Source organism: Leopardus geoffroyi, chromosome A3, assembly GCF_018350155.1.
Source record: "Leopardus geoffroyi isolate Oge1 chromosome A3, O.geoffroyi_Oge1_pat1.0, whole genome shotgun sequence".
Lineage (NCBI taxonomy): Eukaryota > Metazoa > Chordata > Mammalia > Carnivora > Felidae > Leopardus > Leopardus geoffroyi.
Window position 1 is genome coordinate 114,576,193 of NC_059336.1, and position 23,539 is coordinate 114,599,731.

At 33.5% G+C, this 23,539-nt stretch overlaps 1 protein-coding gene across 3 annotated transcripts in view; it reads left to right on the top strand.

The window, feature by feature from the left end:
* The window catches only part of MEMO1 (mediator of cell motility 1), a 119,490-nt gene extending 109,110 nt beyond the window's left edge, over positions 1 to 10,380 (top strand). For all 3 annotated transcript variants that reach the window (XM_045447237.1, XM_045447238.1, XM_045447240.1), the window contains 2 exons: positions 8,255 to 8,359; positions 9,708 to 10,380. In XM_045447237.1, coding sequence (XP_045303193.1) covers positions 8,255 to 8,359; positions 9,708 to 9,839 — 237 coding nt within the window. In that variant the 3' untranslated portion in view covers positions 9,840 to 10,380. The remainder of the gene's footprint in view (positions 1 to 8,254; positions 8,360 to 9,707) is intronic.
* Positions 10,381 to 23,539: the final 13,159 nt, after the last annotated feature.

The window sequence follows — 23,539 nt, forward strand, 5'->3', positions numbered from 1 at the left end:
ATATTAGGAGACATTATGAAGTAGTTAAATGCTTCCACATTGTATCATTAATATAAGAGCTACCAAGCCAGACCTAAACAGTTATTTTATATTTGTGACTCACATTACTAAGCTGTGTTGCAGGGTGACTCGACTTCCCAAAATGGTGAATAATTCTTAGTAAAGTTGTAACCTAAACAAAATATAGCCTTCCCTCAGTTTACGTGATATGGAAATTCCTGGTGAATCTACTGTATATTAAAACCAGGCAAAACTTCTTAGTATTTATATATAAAATAGGGTTAAGGGTATAAAGAATTATACATGATTGTTTCATCTATGTGGACATGTCAGAGTGCTTTGGGATGAGAACAGTTATTTGTGTGGAGGACAGTCCTGTGTTAGAGGACAATCAGCATCCTTGGACCCCACTCACTAAATTCCCCAGTAGCGTCTTCTAATTATTGGGACTTCGCAAAAATGTGCCCACAACTTTCCATTACGCCCCTATGGTAAACCGTCCTTCTATGACCCTACCCTACTTAAGTTTTCTTCTCAATATTAATTACTGTGTGACTTGTTATTTGTTGATTTGTTTGGTGATACCCTTCCCTATTAGGTTATAAGCTTTATGAGATCAGGATCTTTGTCTATTTTTTTTTTTCAGCCTTTCACTGGGTACTAAATATATATAGATATTGAGTGAATCAATGGAAGAATGGATAGGGTAGCGGTGAGAAATGAAGCTAGAGAATCTGGAGCAGGCTGTTTAAGGGGTATTAAATAGGAAAGTGATAAAATCAGATTGTATTTGAATAGATCACATAGCTGCTGTGTAGCAAGTAGGCTGGTGGGAGGTCAGAAGAGAAATCAGTAGACCAGTTTGGTAATCCAGGTGACAGATGGTAATTTAGACAGTGGATAGGGTGGTGATGGTGGAAGAGAGGGACAGAGTGGATATATTCAGTGTATTTAAGAGATAGATTGATGATAGGACTTGGAGATTGCTTGAACTTGCTGAGGAAGGAAGTATGAAGGATAGCTTCTAAATTTCTGACTTATGCTGCTGGTTGGGTGTTGGTACTATTCACTTAGGTTTAAAGCACAAGAAGATAGGACTGATGTTTTAGGAAGTAGGGAAATCATAAATCCCATTAAGGATGTGTTATATTTGCTGTTGCCTTTCAGATATCCAAGTGGACATGTCAGTCAGGTAGGCATTTGGATTTTCATTTTGCTAGTTATTTTTGAGTGCACTTACAGTCCTAGGCACTGTTGGAGATATGGCTGTAAACACACTTGCTCTCACAGAACTTTTTTTCTAACAGGAAAATATATATATATTATAAAGGTAAGGGTATGTATAAGTTAGTTTCCAATAGTGATATGTGCTATACAGAAAATATAGAAAGGGTTTTGAAATGGTAAATGATTTGAGTGATTGGTGACTGAGTGATTGTAGAAATACTTCCCTGAGGAGAGACATTAAGCTGAGATAGTGATGGTAAGAAGGAGCAAACCAAATTCAGATCAGAGGAGTGAGCATTCTTGACAGAGGGAACTGCCCGTGCAAAGATGGGAAAGAGGCTGGTGTGTGAAGAAAAGGAAAAAAAGGACAGTGTTGCAGGAGTGCAGTAGGTAAGGCTAAGAATGGTACAAGCTGTGGCAGGAGGGACAGACAGAGAGCAGATAATGGAGGACTTTATATTCTAGGGTAAGAAATGTATGTAAGTACAAGGGGAAGTGAAAATGATGTAATCACATTCTTTTAAAGGTTATTCTGGTGGTTGTGTAGAGGATGGATTCTACATAAGGTTCAAGAGTAGTAATGATGGACGTGGGCAGTAGTTGAGGGGAGAGATGATAGTAACTTGGACTAGGGTGGTATAAGTGGATATGGAAAGAAGTTGGTAGATTTGAGATCTCTTTCAGAAGTATTAAACAGAGCTTTGCTAAAGAATTAACTATATTGGCTTGAAGCCCAGAGAATAGGCCTGGAGTAAGTTTGAGAGTTCTAACAGGTAGATGGTAATCAGAGCCAGACCAGAGGTAAGATTGTCTACTATAGTAATCCTTAACCTTGTCTTTATAACCTAAATCATCCATGGAACTTTTTCAAAATAGACTTGCCCGTACCTGCCCCAGGAGATCGCCTTTTGGTAGTATGGAAAGAGTCCTAACATCTTTTTACTCCTAAATTTGCTTTGTTAGGTGAATTTAAACTGTCTTACTATAGCCCCTAATCTGTTTAAGTAGAACAAAATTTCCTATTTATCTGTCTTCCCTTGTTTTCTATTCAGCTCTTTAAACCATTAGTCAACTTTAATTAAGCAACATTTAATTTTGCACAGGTAAGAATTTGTGAATCCATGAATTGATGCTTTTAGCACAGAGAGATGTTCTCCCCAAAATATTAGTTTACCTGGTGCTCTGAAGTCACCAAACATAGTGCCATTCTTTGGAACTCTCTAGAACTGTGGTCACATTTAAAAACTTTAATATTATTTATTATTCTATGTGTGTGTATATATATATATATGTATATATATTTATATATAAATATCCGTACTTAATTCTTTTAGTCTTCTTTTTTTTTTTTTAATCCTTTTAAACGTTTTAATTTTATTTTTTGAGACAGAGAGAGAGCATGAACGAGGGAGGGTCAGAGAGAGAGGGAGACACAGAATCTGAAGCAGGCTCCAGGCTCTGAGCTGTCGGCACAGAGCCTGATGTGGGGCTTGAACTCACGGACTGTGAGATTGTGACCTGAGCTGAAGTCGGACGCTTAACTGGCAGAGCCACCCAGGCGCCCCAATTCTTTTAGTCTTCTAATTCTATATTGATTGTTAGCTATATTGATTGATTATTAAGAGAAGTAGCTTTTTATCTTTCTTGATGTATATTATCAGTTAGGCAGATAGACCTTGGTTTCTTACTTTGAGGCAGAGCAAAAAGAGTAACATTTATCCGTTGGCATCATTCTCATAATTCTCCTGAAATTGTTGCCTTTTCTGGTAGCTTCTAAGTCTTTGAAATTAGAACTTTTGTTCAAAAGTATATGTAGAACCAGTAAGCTTAAGATTGGCTTCTAAGTCTGCATCCGATTTACCATACTTTAGATGTCCAAAATCACCAGGGCATAATTTTTAAATTTTTATTTAAATAGACTGGGATACAATTACTGAATATTGAGTATTTGCTTCTTATTAATATGTTTGAATTTGATATTTGATTTGATAGTTGACTTGGAGTCTGATTTTTGTGGTCCCTTTCTATTTATAGAATTTTTAAATGGCTCATAAGTGTTCCGTTCCTTTATTAGCGTGCTCTGAATTCAAGTTATAAGTCAATTCTGGGGGATTGGAGTAAATGGGTTGAAATAATCAGAATGGCCAGTTCCATACATATAATCACATATGTATGTCTTTATGCATATATGTATATATGTACACTCACTGTTAGACTCTTATATAACCTGATTTTTAACCGATTTATATAACCAAATGGTGAATATCCCTCTGTATATTCCTTTTCCAAAGTGCCATTTTATGTTATAAATTATTTCATTCGAGAACCATATTTTAGTTTGTGTGTGCAATCTTTTGAGAGCAAATATAATTGGATGGTTCTCTAGATGTATTAGCAAATGTTAGCAATTCTGAATTGTAATTATTATGCCTTTTGAAGTTTGATAAAATGAAAAGCTATTTATAAAATTTTAGGTACAATCTGTTCAAAATTAGTGTGTAATAAAGTTTTGGCTCTTTTTTTGTTATCAGGAAAATCTTATTACATATAGTTACTAAAGTAAGTAAAAGGGTTTCTAGGTTCCAAAAGCAGAAGAAAAACAGCTTTTCCTCTTATTGCAAAATAATTATATCTCTAAAATTTGAATATCTTGGAATTGAATTATGTGAAAAAGATATGTAAAGAAAAATATATAGGAAAATAAACTGGATCTTCCAGATGTTGTAATTGGGGAAAAAAAAAGTAACTAGCTACGGGAGATATAGATTCTGGAAGTGTTACAATAGTATTGGCTCCTGATTATGTTTTTGGTAATTAGTACTTTGCAATTTCAGTAATCATAGTGACCAAAGCAGAACATACTTTAAGACATTGATTTTTGTGTACTTTGGAGATTATTTACTAGAAACATTAAAGATACATAAGTACATACATACATATCTTATATATGTCACATAACGTAATTTTTTTCTGTACCACTATTGATGTAGACCATTGTGTCATTATGGACATTGCCAGCTTATTTATGATTCGGCAAAGAGGATCTGAAAGTGTCATTGTAGCCATCTTTGTAATGTATTTTCCTTCCAAATTTATTAGTAGTCCTTTCATTTAATTTGAACTTGAGCTACTTTTCTTCCTATTCTTTTGTAAGTGAAATTGTTGATATTTGTCTACTCCTATTCTTTCTTGAACTTAGGCCAAGGTTTTATAATATCTTCTTTTAAGAGAGCTATTTATTAGTATGTTGCTTCTTAGCACTACTGTCTTTAGGGTGATTTTTTCCCCCCATAAAACTTCTTTCACTCTAAGATTTTATCTTGTCGTCTCTTACAGAAAGCAGAATATTTCCTTTTCTTACCTTGCCTCCCTAAATGTATACTCATCTCTCTAATATATATATATCCTTACTTTAGAAAATGAGGCCTCAATGATAATATGGGATTAATTATGTGTTTGTAGTAATAAAAAGACATGGTTTTAGTTCTTATGTCTTAAAGTCCTCTAAAAACGTTTGCTCCTTTTTTGTGCTTGTTACTTTAGAGGGAGATTGCTTCTGGGTGATAATATTTAAAACTAAATTAAATTTGGGACACCTAGGTGGCTCAGTCAGTTACACATCCAACTTCAGCTCAGGTCATGATCTCCCAGTGCATGTGTTTGAGCCCTGCATGGGGTTCTGTGCTGACAGCCCAGAGCCTGGAGCCTGCTTCCAAGTCTGTGTCTCCCTCTCTCTCTGCGCCTCCCCTGCTCCTTCCCCCCCCTCCCCCACTCTCTCTCTCCCCCCTCCCTCTCTCAAAGATAAATAAACATTGAAAATTTTTAATTTAAATTAAATATCATATATAGATAAACTTTTTTTATTTTTATTTTTTTTTTTAATTTTTTTTTTTAATTTTTTTTTTTTCAACGTTTATTTATTTTTGGGACAGAGAGAGACAGAGCATGAACGGGGGAGGGGCAGAGAGAGAGGGAGACACAGAATCGGAAACAGGCTCCAGGCTCTGAGCCATCAGCCCAGAGCCTGATGCGGGGCTCAAACTCACGGACCGTGAGATCGTGACCTGGCTGAAGTCGGACGCTTAACCGACTGCGCCACCCAGGCGCCCCAATATATAGATAAACTTTTTTTAAAAGGGAAGATTTTCGTTGTCTTAATCAGAGTCCTGAATTTTCAGCTTTGTCAGTTAAAACTGTGTATTCAGTTTAGGATTGCCACTTGGGATTTGACATTACAGGCTTTTTTACTCATTACTTGGAGAGTCAGCATAATGATAGATTCCCTCTACCCTTGTCCCCCCTCAAGGTAGAGAGTTAGCTTTCAGTCTGAGGATTTCTTGCTGAAGCTGCTAAATTTCTCAGAAACCCACATCGTGATGGATATAGGCTTTTGGAGTTCATGATGTTTGTTTTGTATCTTAGATCCTCACTGCTTCATATTAGATTTAAGTTCATGCCAACAGATTCTCAATGTGGTAGGCCCTAGGCAAGATTTTCATCACCTGGACTTCAGATTCTTTGATCATATCTTCTAGTATTTTAGGGAATAGAAGATTAAGCATATTTGAGAAGCACTTAGTTTCTTCATCTTCTGCGAATTTTGACAGTAGTATTAAATTAGCATTTTCATCTCCTTGGAATTTTGGTAACAGTAATTTAAAAATTGTTAGCATCAAAATATAAATATATACAAAAGAATATATGCCAATGTTCTGTATTACTTAATGGATATCCTCTTTCTCATTATTATTGCTGTTGTTTGAAATACTTTATGAATTTTCCAATTGGAGACTTTCACTCATGAGAAAAGCCTTATTTTTTCTCTGTATCCCTTTATAAAAGTGCATACCCTTTCACTATCTTTATTTGTCAGAGAATTGATTGTAATGGAATTGATTCTTGTCCTAGTAGGTATATAACACACTTTAGGGAATTAAAAATTTAATTTTAATCCCTTAGTTTTCATCATCTCAATTTTTTCTTTTCCCTTCTGTAATTTAACCATTATATCTTAATTTTGAACACGTTATTTAGTAGTGTCTTCTCTACATGTATAACTTTATATCTTTCTCTATGAAGCTTCTTGGCCAGCCATTTTGAATTCTTTGTCTTTAACAAATTTGAGCATTAAGTTTTCTTCTCTTTGAATTCTTCACGTCAATATATAAATGTGATAAGTTTGTTCAAAATGTATATTAAGATTTTAATATTAAAACATATAACGGAACCTCAGTGTTGCCTAATTTGCTAATGAGTAGAATTCTATTTAAGGTAAGCTGTCCCAACTTCATCCAGAAACAATAACAGTTCTCTCAAAATGTGTGTACCAGTTACAACTATGTGAGAGTATTTAAAGAATTGTTTGTATGTCTCTTATACTATATGAAGCAGAGTAAGTCAGTGAGAAAGAGCCTCAGATTAGAAATTTAGAGGCAAGCTTTTAACTGTTTTTTTTTTTTTTTTAATGCCTCAGTTTCTTCATCTTGTAGGAAGTTATATCTTGATTATCCATATGTATGGAAGAGATTTGTAACTCCATCTCTGCATTACTACTTGGTTTGGAAATATATTGTGTCATTTTCTTTGTACCAGAATCATGATACTAATTGTTTATCTTAGGTTTAAGTTTTTGTTCATATTTCTCTGAACTTGCACCATATGTCACTGGAGACTGTTGACCTGGAAGCCTCCTGGTCTGTAAGGGAAAACAACTTAGCACATTAAACACTGGTTGTGGACAGATCTGAGAGTGGCTAATTGATGTGCAATCAATTGAAAGTTGATTACATACACACAACTATCTTTCAGATGTATTTGCAGGAAAGTGTGATGATGTTTATGAATGACTTGAATACTCTGAAAACAGGTTCTTTATAAAATTAAATTTTCATGCTGCCACTGCAGTACTTGTATGCAACCTACTGATCTACTGATTACTGTCATTTTTCAGATGAGTGTTCATCTGATTACTCTAGGTGCTTTTCCACTGCTGTTGTTTTAAAACTTGTTGAAATATGATTTAAAAACCACACAAAATATAGCAGTTGATTCCTTGGTTAAACCACAATTTACATTCCTCTCAGAGTATGTTAGTCCAGTCTGTTGGACACAAATGTAAAATATTTTACCTGAATTAGAAAACAAGGTAAGGTAATTGGTGAATGAATGAGAATCAGTGATTTATTTGCTTTATTAAAGGTGCTCTCTATTATTGTACTATGAACACATTATTTAAATGCATTTGCAGAGTATGGAATTTAGTGTGAATAAGTGTCCAAGTCATAGTGGTTGTTTTAATAATATTAATAAGATTTTTGATTCTGAATTAAAATCTTAAAAATAATGCATTATAGTTGAAAGTATAAAGAGAGAAAAAGATTTTTAAAAACTATTCAAAGAAGGACTATTTTGCTTAAGCATTTATCTTTTATGAGCTTTAAATTAATTAAAATATGGTAGCTTTTTCTTAGTTTGTGCTATCTTTTTATCACATACTGATAATTCAGAATGCCTTGCATGTTATGTTTAAGTGTATGTTATGGAATTAGCTAAATTATAATAAACTTTTAATTATTTATGCCAGTGGCAGGAGAAATATGGTGGTTATGGGGAAAAACCAGCCATATGTCAAATTTAATTTTAGATTTTATATGAACATTTTCACAGCAGATTTACTTTCGTAAATATATTTATATAAGAAAAATGTAAAATTGTGAAATGTTTGAGGATTGTGACCCAAGTGGTAACTGTAGAAACATACCAGGAGGTCAGAGAAAACTAAAACTGAGGATTGGAAGTGTTCTGTTACTAAAGTATACATATTGTTTAGAGTTGACTATAATGAGATTACCTTTGATGAATGAGTTGGATATTTCACAAGGATTACTTAATGTATTTTCTTTACTTCTCTTTAACTAAAAAATTATGGTTTTTAGCTCTAAGTAACAGTTTTAAAATGTCATGAGAAAATAATAAATTATGTACCTTTTTCTTTGTCTTTCATCTTCTTTTTCTCTTCCTTTTTTAGGGTATGAGTATTATAGAACAATTAGACCCCGTATCTTTTAGCAATTACTTGAAGAAATACCATAATACTATATGTGGAAGACATCCCATTGGGGTGTTATTAAATGTGAGTATCCTTAGGAAGCCTTGATTTTTAACATTTGATCCTGTGATGTTTCAAAATATCTTAATTATTATCATCTGTGCTACCTTATTAGCATTGTTTTTAGGTATATATAGTAAATATTCTTTTTAGTACACTTAAGATAATTTGGATTTCCATTATTTTGGTTACATGAATAAAGTTTTTACTGGAAGACAGGCCAGTGCTTTCTTTTAAATATAGAAAAATAATTTAGAATAGAAGCCTAGTTTTTCTCTTGACTCACAGCCATTATGTTCTTTACAAATAGAAGCAAAAGTAACCTTTGGTAATAAGTAACCTTATTAGTTTTTTGGTTTTATTTAATGTTCTAGACTCCATAAAAAATAAACAGAAGATTCTGTTCTTGAACTTCAGATATTCATAATTTAGTAACACAAAACAGATGGCATGTATATATTTTTCTCTTTATAACAATAATATTTCATGTAAAGAGTAGTAAGAGGCAGAAGTTTCAGGTAGTTGGATTTTTGAAAGAGATAATAACAATAATTTTTCCTCTAATAAATAAAACAGTATGGCATTCCTGAAAGAAAATGTGAGAATTTTTAAGAAAGAAGAAAGTGTATATACTCAGGAATGAGAGGAGGAAGCAGTAGTGTGTTCATTGTTTGGAGAGGCAGAGAAATCACGGAGAAGGTAATGTTAGTCTAGAACAGGGTAGGGTAGGACCTTGAAGTCCAGTGTTCGTTTAGTGTGATTTGATTTAGTACATTGTGGATTTTTAGGAATGGTTTTCTCTAAAGCAGTATTGGCTGGAAGAAGAGCCTGTTCGGGGCTTTAAACTAATTCTTGAAATTTAAACTAGGTAAGCTGCACTAATTTCCTAAAGTCTGAATTGGAGCAAATAAAATTTTAATGAAGTAAATGATGAACTAATCCACAATTAAAGTAAAAATCCTGGTTTACCTCTTAGATCTAGAACTTAATTTATATATATATTTCAGATTTCGTCAAACTTAGACAAAGAAGAGACCCCAGTATTTCATGACAGAAGTGGCTCCGATTTGGTTTAGAGAAAAGAGAGGTATATTTTTCTTGAAAGTGGCCTTATTAAATATAATAAAGGTAGGGTGAAAGATGACTGATACTTATCAAGAAGCTAGGTTAGTAGAAGTTCTTTGAGAGAATGAAATAAGGAGTCCTCTGTTTTACCCATTTAATATGTGACAAGATATTCAAGAAACAAATCAAGAGAAAAGAATCTAGGCTTCAGCTGTGAAACGGACAAAGTTAAGCCACCAACACATTCAAAGAGTACTCACTTTTTTATTATGAGGTCTGTTGTAACTAATTTTTCTTTCCCCCCCAGGCTATCACAGAGCTCCAGAAGAATGGAATGAATATGAGCTTTTCCTTTTTGAATTATGCCCAGTCAAGCCAGTGTAGAAACTGGCAAGACAGTTCAGTGAGTTATGCAGCGGGAGCACTCACGGTCCACTGAAGCTCTGAATCCTCAGGGATGCCACCTGCACATACTCATTCTCTGTCCGGGGTCCCAGCCTAGCCCTTACCAAGATACTGGTCCTGGTTTGGGGGGATTCTGAAACCTCAAACTAATAGAACTTTCTTCTCTTCTTTTCTAGTAGGTGTAGTCCTTCCTTAATTTCAACTCATTAAAAAATGCTTTATAGTTTAGGGCAGTGGAAGGAAGGCTGGCATCAAAATATTTTGATCAAAAAAGATGGCAATGTAAAGGCCCAGTTGTGGGAGACAGTTTTTTTGAGAGTAACTTGTAAAGCATTTACCATATCCTAAATTTGCACTCTTTGCAGACTTGTGCACATATATTCCGCTTTCAGAATAGTTTTGCAAATTGTACACAAACAAACAAAAAAGGGTGGAAGCTTTTTAATAAAGAAATTGCATTTATAAATGATCTGTATTAGAATATAATAAATCTCCAGTTATAGTCAATTACTACCCGTGTTGTACAACAGATACCTTCTATTTTAGTTGCTAATAAAGGGCTACACAACTCAAAATAGTCTGATTTAAACTTATTGCTCTGTGGTACATAAGAAAATTGTTTTTTTATTAATTCCATCTCAGAATTTTTATGTTAAAAGTGGTAAACTTCAGCTCATGTAGAGATATGTTAGGATGTATTTTATTTTTTACATATTTATGTGATTTTTTTTATCACAGATAGAATCATATTTTAAAGTTAGCTTTTAAAATTACATATAGTTTGCCTTTTTGTGTGTGACATCACTTTGTGTCATTACTATATTGTAACGATATAAATTCAAGATTGGTAAAAGAATGTAGATGTAGTCCTTTCCTTCAAAGATTGTGTTTGATAGGCACTAGTCTGCAAATGAGGAAATGTTGAAGAGTATTCTTAGTGATTTTCAAATCATTGCAGACCAAACACTACTGCTATGCCTTTGTAGTGCTTTTAAGCAGTTTGACTCTCTATTTGAATTTATAGCAAGAAATCATTAACAATAACAAAAACAAAAAAAGCCACTGGATTTTCTTACAGTTCTACAAATTTTTTTGTCATGATTTTTGGTGCGGCTCTTCCAACTAAAATAATGGTATGGTGTTGTATTTCTTTTTTTAGCATAGACCATTCCTAGTCACTTCGGGGGGAAAATATATATAAATATATATAATTTGATTAGTTAATTATTGGCCACCATGCATGTATTAGATTATACCTGTTTCAGTATAACACTGGGTATCTACATCACACTGGAGAGCATTTGTATCTTCAGTCTTATGCCGGAATAGCACAATTTTTAGATGCCTTGCACCAATTTTATTTAAAGATTTGCATTTCTTAGTTACTAAATATCAACTTTCTATACTCAAGAATTGAGAAAAAATAATGTTTTGGATTCAAAATTACCCACCTATATGTGTATGGAAATTATACTTGTACACGTTAATGATTTATTTCCCATCACTTAGGTATACTTTTGAGTACCATAAATATTTATTCCTTATTTATTATACAGACTATAAACATTTTAAACTTGACTACAGAGTGCATTTTTATTATTTTCTGAGTATAAAGTGGATACATGATTATTATAGAAAATTTAGAAAATACTGAAAAGGATAAAGAAGAGAAAAAATTGTCTGCAACTTCACTATCCAGAGATAACACTGTTAATATTTTTTGTATTTCCTCTCAGTCTTTGTCTATGCTATTTATATGTATGAGTGTGTATATGTGTTTGTGTGTGTGCATAATAACAAAACTGAGATTATATTGACCATATAGTTGTATATCCTACTTTTTATAACTTCCTAAGTACTCCCCCATATCTTGGAAAGTGTGATTTTTAAAAAATGGCGGCCTAATATTTTATTGTATCAATATATACCGTAATCGAACCAGTTCTCTCTTTGGATATCAGATTGTTTCTAGTATTTCACAATTATAAATAATAGTGGGATGAACATCTTTGTATGTGAAATTTGAACTGTATATTAGACTAGTTCTTAAGGATATATTCATGGGAGTGGGATAATTGGTTTAGATGGTGAGAACTTTTTAGGCACTTTAAAATATGGCCAAATTACCCTTCAGAAAGTTTGTACCAAATTAGCAATACATGACTATCCATCATACTTCCCCTTCTCCACTATTGATTATTATTTTCTAAATTTTTGACAATTTGTTAAGCAAATAATTGGCTGTACTTTTGATCATTCTAGTAATTCTAGTGGCTTTACCATGAATACATTTTTTTTTTCCTTCTGTGATTTTGTAGTTGATTGATTAATAGAAAACAGAGGATTGCTTAGCTTGAGTGGGTGACACCCCTGTGAATATGTTTACTGTGCATTTGAAACTCTGGAATATTTCACCATCACTCTACCCTTTCCTAGAATATGAGCATATCTTTCATACTCAATTATGAAGTAGAAAGAGTTCCAAACTGGTAGTTGAGTACTGGATTCTAGTTCAGTCTGTGCCACTGTTGAGTTCTCTTACCATAAATATTTTGTGTTCTATTGAGACATTCTCATCTGTAAAATGTGGAAGTGATCTTTTAAGGACATTTTAGTATCAAAGTATTTTAGTGTTGGGACTATTCTTTAGAGATTCTGGTGTTACTTAAATGTTAAAAAGCTACATGATTAAATTAGAATAGAAGTTTTATCTAATTTCAACTCTGCATACATAAAAATGAAAGTCTTAACACAAAAGGGAAATTAATTTGCATAATTCAATACAGTTACTATTACCTAAATAATAAGCTTTTCTACTTTAAGTGCCTTAAAAGTGTTTTGTATTTGAAATCTAAAATGTAAAGGAAATTATTATGTAGTTCTGTACAGTTTCTTCTTTATTATGTACTTGTGAGTTATTTGCAGCAACTTTTTTTTTAACCGTAGATTGCACAGAGCAGTATATTCATGGATTCTTCACTATTCTACTAGTGAGGCGTTGGGAAATGTATGTTAAAGATTAGCTCAGTGAGCAGGTAAGTAAATGCTTTGTCTTGGGTGGGCAACAAATCTTCATACAGAGTAGGATAAAGGACTATTCAGATATCCCAGTGTTTATATTTAGATACTCCAGTGTGGGTGGTATGTCCAGAGTTAGTCATTGATTATTGTTGCAGGTCACACATTTTTCTTTGGCAGTAAATAGTTTATTGCCCTAGATTAGACGTTGGCAAACGTTTCGTGTAAAGGGCTAGATACTAAATTTTGGGGGTTTGCAGGCCATATAGTCTCTGTCCCAACTATTCACCTTTGCCACTTGTAGCACAAAAGCAGCCATAGGCAATATGTATGTGAATGGATGTGGCTCTGTTTCACTCAAACTTTATTTACACAAAAATACAGCTGGATTTGGTCCATGGGCCATAGTTTGCTATCCCCTGTCCTAAATATTGTAGTTTACTTGTAGTTCAAATATTGGTCAGTAATTTAAACTGCAACAAATGATTGTAAGTTTATATTATCCCAAATCTCTCTTAATTTGATGTAGTCTACGTGGCTGGGTTTGAGTGTTATGTAGAATTACAAAGATAAGTAAGGAAGTGGGTAAAGGAAACTGGGAGGTCTTAGGAGCTAGTGTTAAAGCACTTTGAAGCCCTTTCATTTGCTGAAGTCCATTGAGAGTTTTGCTTTGCTACCAAAAATTAAAAGAGTGATGAATGGAGGTTGTGACTGGTTGTTGCAAATTATAGAAATTATTTTAAGCCCTTGGCTATGTAGATGGTATTAGAAGACGGATGAGATGAACCTTTTACCTGAGTATTCTAGGCATAGACCAATAATTTAAGAGATATGGTAAAATGTGACTCTATTTTGTGACTACCATCTTTCATCACCATCCCTTAATATTTAACCCCCCACTCCCACCCTGCCCAATATTTAGTTGATGGGAAAATTACTACACTGTTTTGGTCTCATTTACTCTGGATCACTGAAAACTTCATCAAAGATTAGTATTAGTCCACAGACTGGCAGTTGGGTAGTGCTGGGGTATGGTTGCTTGAAAGACCTAGTGTGGTTGTAGAACTATTACTGATTAGGAGGTGTAATAAACCACATGCAGTCTGACATTCAGTCTAAAACGTTTATATTATGTTGAATGGTAAGTGCTACATATTAAGGGGGACATTATGAACTATAGTGTTCATAGGGAAGCATCTGGAATGATGAAAGTCGTGAGTGCTATAGAGAGTGGATGTAGTTAAAGAAATTGATAATATTTATTTTGGAGAAGATAAGTTTAAAGAGAGGGAGTTCCCCCCCTGCCCCCCAAATACTTGATTACCATGTATAGGAAGGAATAGAGTTGTTCTTTGTTGTTCTTGGTGGAAAAATTAAGAAATGGAAGTTTCTGGTTCCACATTTAATGTTCTGTGTGAGAATTTCTAAATGCAAATCAGCTGTGTCCTCATAAAAGCATTGGAAGTACTCAAAAGCTAGATCAGTGGTTCTCAGAGTAGCATCCTTTACTTTCAGCATCAGCATCATCCTGGGTATATTATTGGTGTAGATCTAAAATGATGGAACACCAAGCTGAAAAAAAGCTAATGGAATTAGTACAAATAAAATGGAACTTACTTCATGTGTATAAAATTATCAATGGCAGTAATTTTTAAATAAAAATTGATTTTGATCATTTAACACTAACTTTCAACATAGATTATGAATTGATTGTTACATGTTAGTGGAAGAACACTGGGCCCTTAGAATAATTAATATAATTTTGTTTTAGTTAAAACATTTAAATATAAGCTAGAAGTTTCTATTTACTAAAATAAATTTAAGTTGTTCTTTAAATCATTGACTTAACTTTGTTAAACAGGTGCTTCTTCAACATTAAAACAGCCATAACCATAGCAGAAGAGGGTGTTGAGGGACCTTGCTCTTTTTATACATGTGAATGTCAGAATATTAGGAAGGGAGCCAAGAGCAGCTGGCAGATAAATTTTCTCTGCCTTCTTTCTCTTTTACCCTTAAGTACGACTGAGTGACAGGTCACACTATTATTGACTGTGCTATATTTGGTAAAAGTACTTCAAGTGATGCTGGTAACTGGGACTTCTGTCTTTTTAAAGTCACTGTTGTGGATGGAATTTGTTTGCCTATCATGAGTTCATTGATAAATGCTGCTTTTGGGGGTACTATGTGAAATTTAGAGTTTTAGATTTGCTGTTTATTTAAAGGTTCTCTGGGGGATTTCAGAGTAGTTTGTGCCCAAGATGTGTCACATTTATTGCTTATGTGTGTAAGTTTAACTCTAATACAAGGTTTTTGCCAACACCCTATAAAAGAATAGAAAAAATTTTTAAAGCCAATTTTTCTGATTTTGAAAGCCATAATTTAATACAATTGGTTTTTCATTATAAAATGTTTAAATGTGTATTTCATACTGTACAGTGAGGTTTTAACTTTACTAGCTGTAGTTCTGTTTTTTTCCTGTCATCCTAATAGTGAAACCAAAGAGCATATAAATACCATTATTAAGCTATTGAAGACCGAGTGTATTTGGCTGTGTGCAAGACCTGACTTCTGGTCTTTAAATCGGCCAGTGCAACTTTTCGAAAATATTTTAATTTTTCTGACCACCATATTCTCTAAATTACTTACTGAACGTGGTGTTATATACATTTAAGTAAGAAATACTAGAACATGTTGAAAACTCAAAAAAAACCCAACACAAACACTAGAATGATATATAAATGACATATGAATGACAGAGTTTTGTGAGTTTTTAAATTAAATACTTAGACTGTTGAAGTAGATAAATTTAACAAAAGTATTTTTAGCTTAACAGTTTCATAAATGGAATTTTTTCTAAGTTTTCTTTTCTATTAAAATTTATCCACTTGAATCTAATATAATAGACAAAATTTGTTCGATTTTGATGAACTTTAAAGCAAGGAGAACAAAAGAGAGTCTTCATATGAAGTGTTTTCTGAAGGACAGGAAAGTATAATCCTTTTAATTGGAAGCATTTTTTAATTGGATTTTTCCATTTTCAGTTTTTAATTGTGGAAACCAGCTTCCTTACTGATTTTAAAAGATTGTAGAATTTAATATTCCCAGGCTCTTTGTAGTGCCAAATGAAATGAATGATAGTGTAAGTGATCTGGTAAATTTGAAACCACTGGCCCAAGGTCCTTAGTTCATATTTCACAGTATCTTTTGGTGTTTACTGGTATTTAGAAGTGTTATAAAGTTTTAAAAACAGTAATTAAAATGTGCTTGAGCTGCTTGCCCAATGACATGTTGAGCCAACTCTCAACTAGTAAGATACTATAGCTTCTTTTTCACTGGAATTCATTTTCAGCTTTGCTGATGAGTTGCTACGGATTTGCTGAAACAAGTCACTGCTCTTTGCTAGAGCAGAGTTTCTTTCTTTATTAATGTGAGTTAGAATTGAATGATATGACCCCTTTCCACCTTTGACTTTTTATGACAATAATAATACCTTATTATTAAATATATTGTACTTTTAATTTTTAAAACGTTTCACAACTTTTTCTTTCCTCTTAGTCTCTACAATAAGTAGGCCAGACATTATTACTTTATTATTGATAGAGAACCTGATGCAGGCCCATACAAATAATATGACTTACATGAGTTTGCATGGCTAGTTAGTATCAGAGCAAGGACAAGAACTCAGTTCCTCTAATTTTCAGTCCTATGTGTTAGAAATGCTATACCTTACTATTACTACTCTATGTTTTGTTTTTGGTGCTGGCTGTTTGAGATATGTTAAATTCAAATAGTAATGGGATTTTGCAACTTTAATAAAAATGGGAATCATTCATGTACATGTCTACTTTGATTAATTTAGGCAAAAATAGACTTCTTTTGGTAGATTAAAATACTCCATACTTTTACTAACTCTGAAGACTTCTATTTTCTTTTCTCGGAAGTTTACTTTAAGACCTAAAAATTCTATTCTGTTGCTTGCCATCGTTAAAATGCACCTCTGGTTTGTAATGGGACACTGACAAAAGTGAAATTTAGGTTATTTGGTATGTGAATTACTGATGGTGAGACTTTGCAGCAAACGCTTGGCTCTCACCCTTCCAGTCCATGCATAGAGTGTCCTGCAAGCACCCGTGACTCTGCCTTGGATTGTCTCATCTGTACACAGGGCAGATTGGAAATGCTAGGAAGATAATGCCTTGGGAGCAGCCCTCAGCCAGTGATGGACGGGAGTTGGAGGATAATTATTCTAGCTAACTTGCCCTTCTGGTGATACTCTGAGGCATATTTCACATTGCCTCTAAAGAGTTTCCAGTGGGACTGGACTTCATTGCCCACAGCAGGAAACTGTTAAATATGTATTCTTTATTTTCTTCCTCCTCTTCACTGTCTCACTACCATGCCTTTATCCAGTGTTCTCTGGGATTACCTCCCAAGTGAGCTTCTTGTTTTTTGAATTCTTGTCTCAGAGTCAGTGTCTGGGACCATCTAAAACACTTTTTCTTGAAAACACTTTTCACCTGGGAAGTAAGTCATTACTAGTATTCTTGTTAGATATGAAAGATTTCTTTAAAAAAAGACAATTATTTTGAACCAGATCTAAAACAAGTATTTTAGTGTTCTATTTTAGCTTGTCTCAAAATTATATCCATGTGTAATTTAATTTCCTTAGCTTCATTTCATAGCGAAGGAAAAACTCAAAGTAAAAACTCTTAGGTATTAATACAAGCTAAATATCTTAGGTGGAAATCTTAAGAAGGACACAGTGAGTTAACCTGTTTTGGTAGAAATTAAAAAGGGTTTGGTTCAACTAAAATTATAGATTATTTTCTACTTGGATCCTACTTTCTCGTTTCTTACCAGGGCCTGCTTATTCATAGTCAGGGACCAGGATTAACCTTGACTAACACTGATTGTAAGGATAAATTTAGTTTCTGGATAATTTTCCCAGAGATTTTTCTATGATTCTCATTAAGTCCAAACTTTTTTTGTGATCTTATTAAGGATTAAGGAATATGGAGTTTATAATTTGAATAAACTGTACATTAAATTTAGTGCATTGTAAGTTTATCTTTTATAGCTCTTTGATATCTTTTTTTGAATTAGGAATACTGGGTTTTACATGTTTTTAAAAAACAATGTGGGAAGCATTCATTTTAGACACATGTTAATTGTCAGTCTTCTTTCTTTTATCATGTAAAAATTGTGATATGTGTGTGAAATTTATGCTGTATTGATTTGGTTTGTGAAATGGAATATAGATGAATTTAAACAGGTTTATATTTCTGCTTTTTAGGGCCATTCTAAGATTAGCATGCACAAATATTTTCCCAAAGGAAAAACAAAACATTGGAAGAATATATTTTAATTAGTTATTCTGTTTACAAAATACCATCCTAAAACATGTCTGTATTTTTTTAAGAAAAATTCCAGAGAGTATATACATAGTGTTTTCCCCTCAGTGTAACTGCCTTGTGGTGCCTTCAAGATTCTATTGTGTTTTTGAGTACGTGACAGGACATTTGACCTTTGGGGTTATATTTGTCTGTTAGAAATGGTCAAAAGTCAGCGGGGTGATGAGATTGGACAATGTGGTTTAGAGGGAAAAATGTTAGTGGTAAAAGAATAAGTCTGCCTTTCTCCTGGGATACATTAAACTGCCCTAAAGTGGAGACTCTCCACAATTTCGATAGTGGCATATTGGAATAAGCTTGTAGTCTGTTAAAGTAACTATTTGTAAAAATAATTTTTGTTACTTCAAAAAATTAATCTTGTTACTTTTTAGACATGTTACATCCAAGCAGCTGCCTAAATCCAGACAAGGCTTTTGGCATTTCAGATATCTCAATATGATAGCTTGAAATCTGGCATAAGAACCAGAGATGATTTTTAAAATGTGTAAGAAAGCTGGCCCATTTCCTGAACACTAAATATTGAAGTGATTAAAAATGGGGGATATCTTTTTATAAAGTCTTTACTGAAAGTTGACTTCTACAGTGTGAACAATCTCATGATAACCTGATCAATAAAATAAGCTTAAAAAATTGTCTCTTTTCAAAAGTTAACATATTTTCTATCACCAGTAGGCCACTTATACAGTACTTCTGTATTAAGGATTTAAATACAACCTGGCCTTTTTAAGGTTCAAAAGTGCTCCCTGCCCTCCACTAATGTTAAGTACTTGTGTTGATTTGAAAATGTTGTGTTTCTGGATGTTTGTTAATTTGATGAATCTTGCAGGGTAAGTCTTTTCCTGAAAGTTCTGCTTCGTACAATTGTCAGAGAAGATTAACTTGGATGAAACAATGATGCATGTTTTAACAGTTAAAAATTTTTAAAATTTCTGTTTAAAATCAGATCTCTATAACTGCCACAGATAACTTTATAATTTTTGTTCTCAGAATTATTTGTGTGTTAGGAAAATATTGTACCTTATAGTACCTGGTTTGCATTTTTTTTTCTGCTGTTTTAAAAAATCTTCACATTAATTTCTCTTAACAAAACTAATCTTGAAATAAATGTTTACGTTATTGAATGGGGAAAGGTTAAACCAATTATTAGTACTAAAACAGGCTGAAATTTAGGTCTGGCGTTTTGAATGGAGTTTGGATTGAATATCTAAAGGATATCAATTTCTACTCAGGTATTTACTTCAGAGTTAACATTAGATTCAGAATTACTTGATTGTAATTTACATTTTAAATGTTAATGTAGAGATTTTGCATCAACAATGTTTTTTAATTTCCAGATTCATTTATGCTTATTTTTTAAACGGAGATTTAAATAATTTTTAAGTAATAGAAATGTAGGTAAATATGTTGTATTTAAATTATTACCCCTTTTTTACTTGAAAGGAACTTTGGTTCTGTGCATCATAATAGCTTTTGATATGGTATAACACATTTCCTTTATTTTTTCCTTGAAATTTTGCCTCTTTACCTGAAGAGATGTCTGTCCATAATAGCCTCAGGTGTCTGTGCCCAACTCATATGAGTGAAATTACTGTTATTATACAATGGCTTAGAATGATATTTTTTAGCAGAAATTTTATAGTAATTTCATTACTACTTGGTAATGAAAAGCTTTCTGATTAGGATCTTTAGCTTTTCTTGCTAGTTTCTACCCTATTATTCTTCCTTCTCCTCTCCCTTTTTAATGTCTACATTGTTGGTATCTTCTCTACAATTTTAGGTAACTAGATATTTGAAAAAGGAGTCATTTTCACTGAGTTTTAGTTTTTCTGTTCAAGATGAGCAGTACTGTGATAAGGAGATGTACTTTACTTCCTTCTTTTATAACAGCTTATGGCACTTAATATTCTTAATGAATAAACCTTTACCAAATGTTACACTCATTTGCAGATCAGCCTAGGAACACCCTCAAGAAAGAAGCAGATGGGTTGTGTAGTAAAATAGAGATACTAAGATTTTTGAGCGTGGGGATTTTGTCATGTCCAGTGAAGAGAAATGTTCTTTCAATGAAGATAATGAGGCTTACAAATGGAGAATATAGTGCAAAAATATGAATAGTTAAAACTATTTTTAAAAATATAAACTATATTGAAAACAAATTAAATAGGTTATTCCCAAGAAAAAGATACTGTATGTTTAAATTATCTTATATATATGTGGCCTTTAGAGCAGTAAATGCCAGGATTCATCTGTTTCTCTCCTCCTTTTTAGGTAATTGGAACAGGTACTTCGCTAATATTACTGGCTTAATTCTATAATGCTTATTATTTTCTAACATTTAAACAGACATTTCCCTAACATAAATGAGAAAAGATACTGATATGTGTCCATCCTCCCTTCCTCTTTGTTGTATTTTTTCTCTGTATATAAAAAACAACAGTAATAAAATAAGCTTGCTTTTAAAGTTCTGAAAAGGCTGCTGTTACCATAGAGAAATGTTTTCAAGGTAGTTTTAAACCTGTAGCTCCTTGTCATAGGTAATCTGTCCATTCTGTGGTATTTTTAGCCTTAACTTTTTTTTAACGGAGAGTGGAGCTCAGGAGATACGATACCCTCACAGCAGCGCCACGTTTGCTTGGGCACATGATTTTGGGCACATTCTCCCTTTGTAGTGGTGTTCTCAGATGGTTGATCTCCCCTTCCCCCCGTTAACAACTCTGGCCTCCCAAAACCAGCCTCCTTATTGCTCTTTCTCCCTCTGACTCTTTCCTACTCTTTTTCTCCCTCCTTCACTGAAACACAACAGGGAGAATAAGACCCTATAAGCATGTAATTACTGTATTTCATATTCTTAATTATCACTCATCACTTCAGTATTATCTCCTAATAGAGCAGTCCTATCAGTAATCCTACTCGTTCATCGTCCTTCTAAATGTTGGTGTCAATTTACATAGCTTTTAAGCGTATTGGAGACATGACCATTTATAAAGGTATTGGCTTTCACTGTTTATGGTAAATAATGTTTTAATCTTTTGCCAAATGAAAAAAAAAAAACTTTTCAAAGGAAAGGAAAAGTTATTTTATGCAAGTGTTTGTAAACATGTATGTAAATATGTCATTTTTCTTTCCCTCCAAAAAATTATTAATAAAAATGGATTTTTAGTTTCTTCTTGAATGGGGTTCCTTTGTGTATAGTAGGGCAAATCGTGCAAGTCTAAAGCCACACTGCAATCTGACTTTTTTACACCACATCACATCAGAAGGTATAGATATAGCTTTTTATGCTTTAATTTTCAAACAGTATTTACCCCCTTTATTTAAGAAAGAGTGTCATTGATATTTTTTAAATTGAGGTGTAATTGACATATAACATTAATTTCAGGTGTACAACATAATGATAGAATATTTGTATGTATTGTAAAATGATCACCACAGTAAATCTAGTTAACATCTATTACCATACATAGTTATCAATTTTTTTTGTGATAAGAAATTTAAGATTTACTATTGTAGCAATTTCTAAATATGCAATACAGTATTATTAATTATATCCACCATGCTGTACATTACATCACCATGACTTATTTCATACCTGGAAGTTTGTACCATCACCCATTTTGCCCATCCACTGCCACCACCTCTGGCAACCACCATTCTGTTCTCTGTGTCTATGAGCTTACCACTATTTTAGGTTCCACGTATATAAGTAAGATCATTTGGTATTTGTCTTTCTCTGTCTGACTTGGAATAATGCTCTCAAGGTTGTCACATTTGTTGTCACAAATGGCAAAATTTCATCTTATATTTTATGGCTGAATAATATTCCAGTGTGTGTGTGTGTCTCAGTATGTGTGTACACATGCATGAACACCACATTTACTTTATTCATTCATTTGTTGATGGGTACTTAGGTGGTTCCCATGTCTAGTTGTAAATCATGGTGCAGTGAACATGAGGGTGCATTATTTTTTTGAGTTAGTGTTTTCATTTTCTTCAGGTAAATAGCCACAGGTGGAATTGCTGGATCATATGGTAGTTCTGTTTTTAATTTCTTGAGGAACGCCTATACTGTTTTTCATAGTGGCTATACCAATTTACATCCCTACCAGTAGTGCACGAGGGTTCCTTTTTCTCCACATCCTCACCCATACTTGTTATTTCTTTTCTTTTTGTTAATAGCTGTTCTAACAGGTAGCAAGTGATGTCTCATTGTGGATTTGATTTGCATGTCACAGATGATAAGTGACGTTGAGCATCTTTTCGTGTACCTTTTGGGCATCTGTACATCTTTAGGAAAATGTCTATGCACATCTTCTGCCCATTTTTTAAATCGGTTTGTTCATTCTTTTACTGTTGTTGTGTGAGTTCTTTATATATTTCGGATATTAATTCCCTACCAGATATGTGATTTACAATAATTTCTTTCGTTCAATAGGTTTTCTTTTCATTTTGTTGTTGATTTCCTTTGCTATGCAAAAGCTTAGTAGTCCTGCTTGTTTATTTTTGCTTCAGTTGCCTTTGCTTTTGGAGTCCTTTTCAGAAGTTGCTGTGTCAGAATGCTTACCCGTGTATATTTTCTTCTAGAAGTTTTATGGCTTCAGGTCTTACATTCAAGTCTTTAATTCATTTTGAGTTAATTTTGTGTGTGATGTAAGATAGTGATCCAGTTTCATGTCCGTGTTGGTTTATATGCATGAAATGAAACATCCACCTCTCCTAGCTTTGAAGGAGTAGCCTTGTTTAGGGAGATGAACCTTAGTTCAACCTCGCTGTAGTTCTTGGTTGTCTCTGTAACCTTCATGGTTGTCCAAGTAGCCTATTTTATTTTTTTTTACTTTATTTATTGTTATTTTTTTTAATGTTTATTTATTTTTGAGAGAGAGACACAGAATGTGAGTGGGTTGGGGGAGAGAGAGAGGGAGGCACAGAATCTGAAGCAGGCTCCAGGCTCCAAGCTGTCAGCACAGAGCCTGATGCGGGGCTCGAACTCAGGATCTGTGAGATCATGACTTGAGCCAAAGTTGGACACTCAACTGACTGACCCACCCAGGCGTTCCTATTTTATTTTTAATAGATCTCAGTAGCTGACGGTGTGCAGAGACCTGTCAGTGTTCTAAAGGGGACTGTTGCAGTCAACACATAGATTCAGGCTGATTGGTAACCAGAATCTCATTCAGCAGCTTTTAAATGATGCAAATATATACAGTTCTGGTAGACCATAAGCGTAAACCTTATTGGCCACCAGAGCTGGCTGATCTGGAGGTATATACCCCTGGGTGACAGTCACAAAAATTGGGGCCCTAGCTGA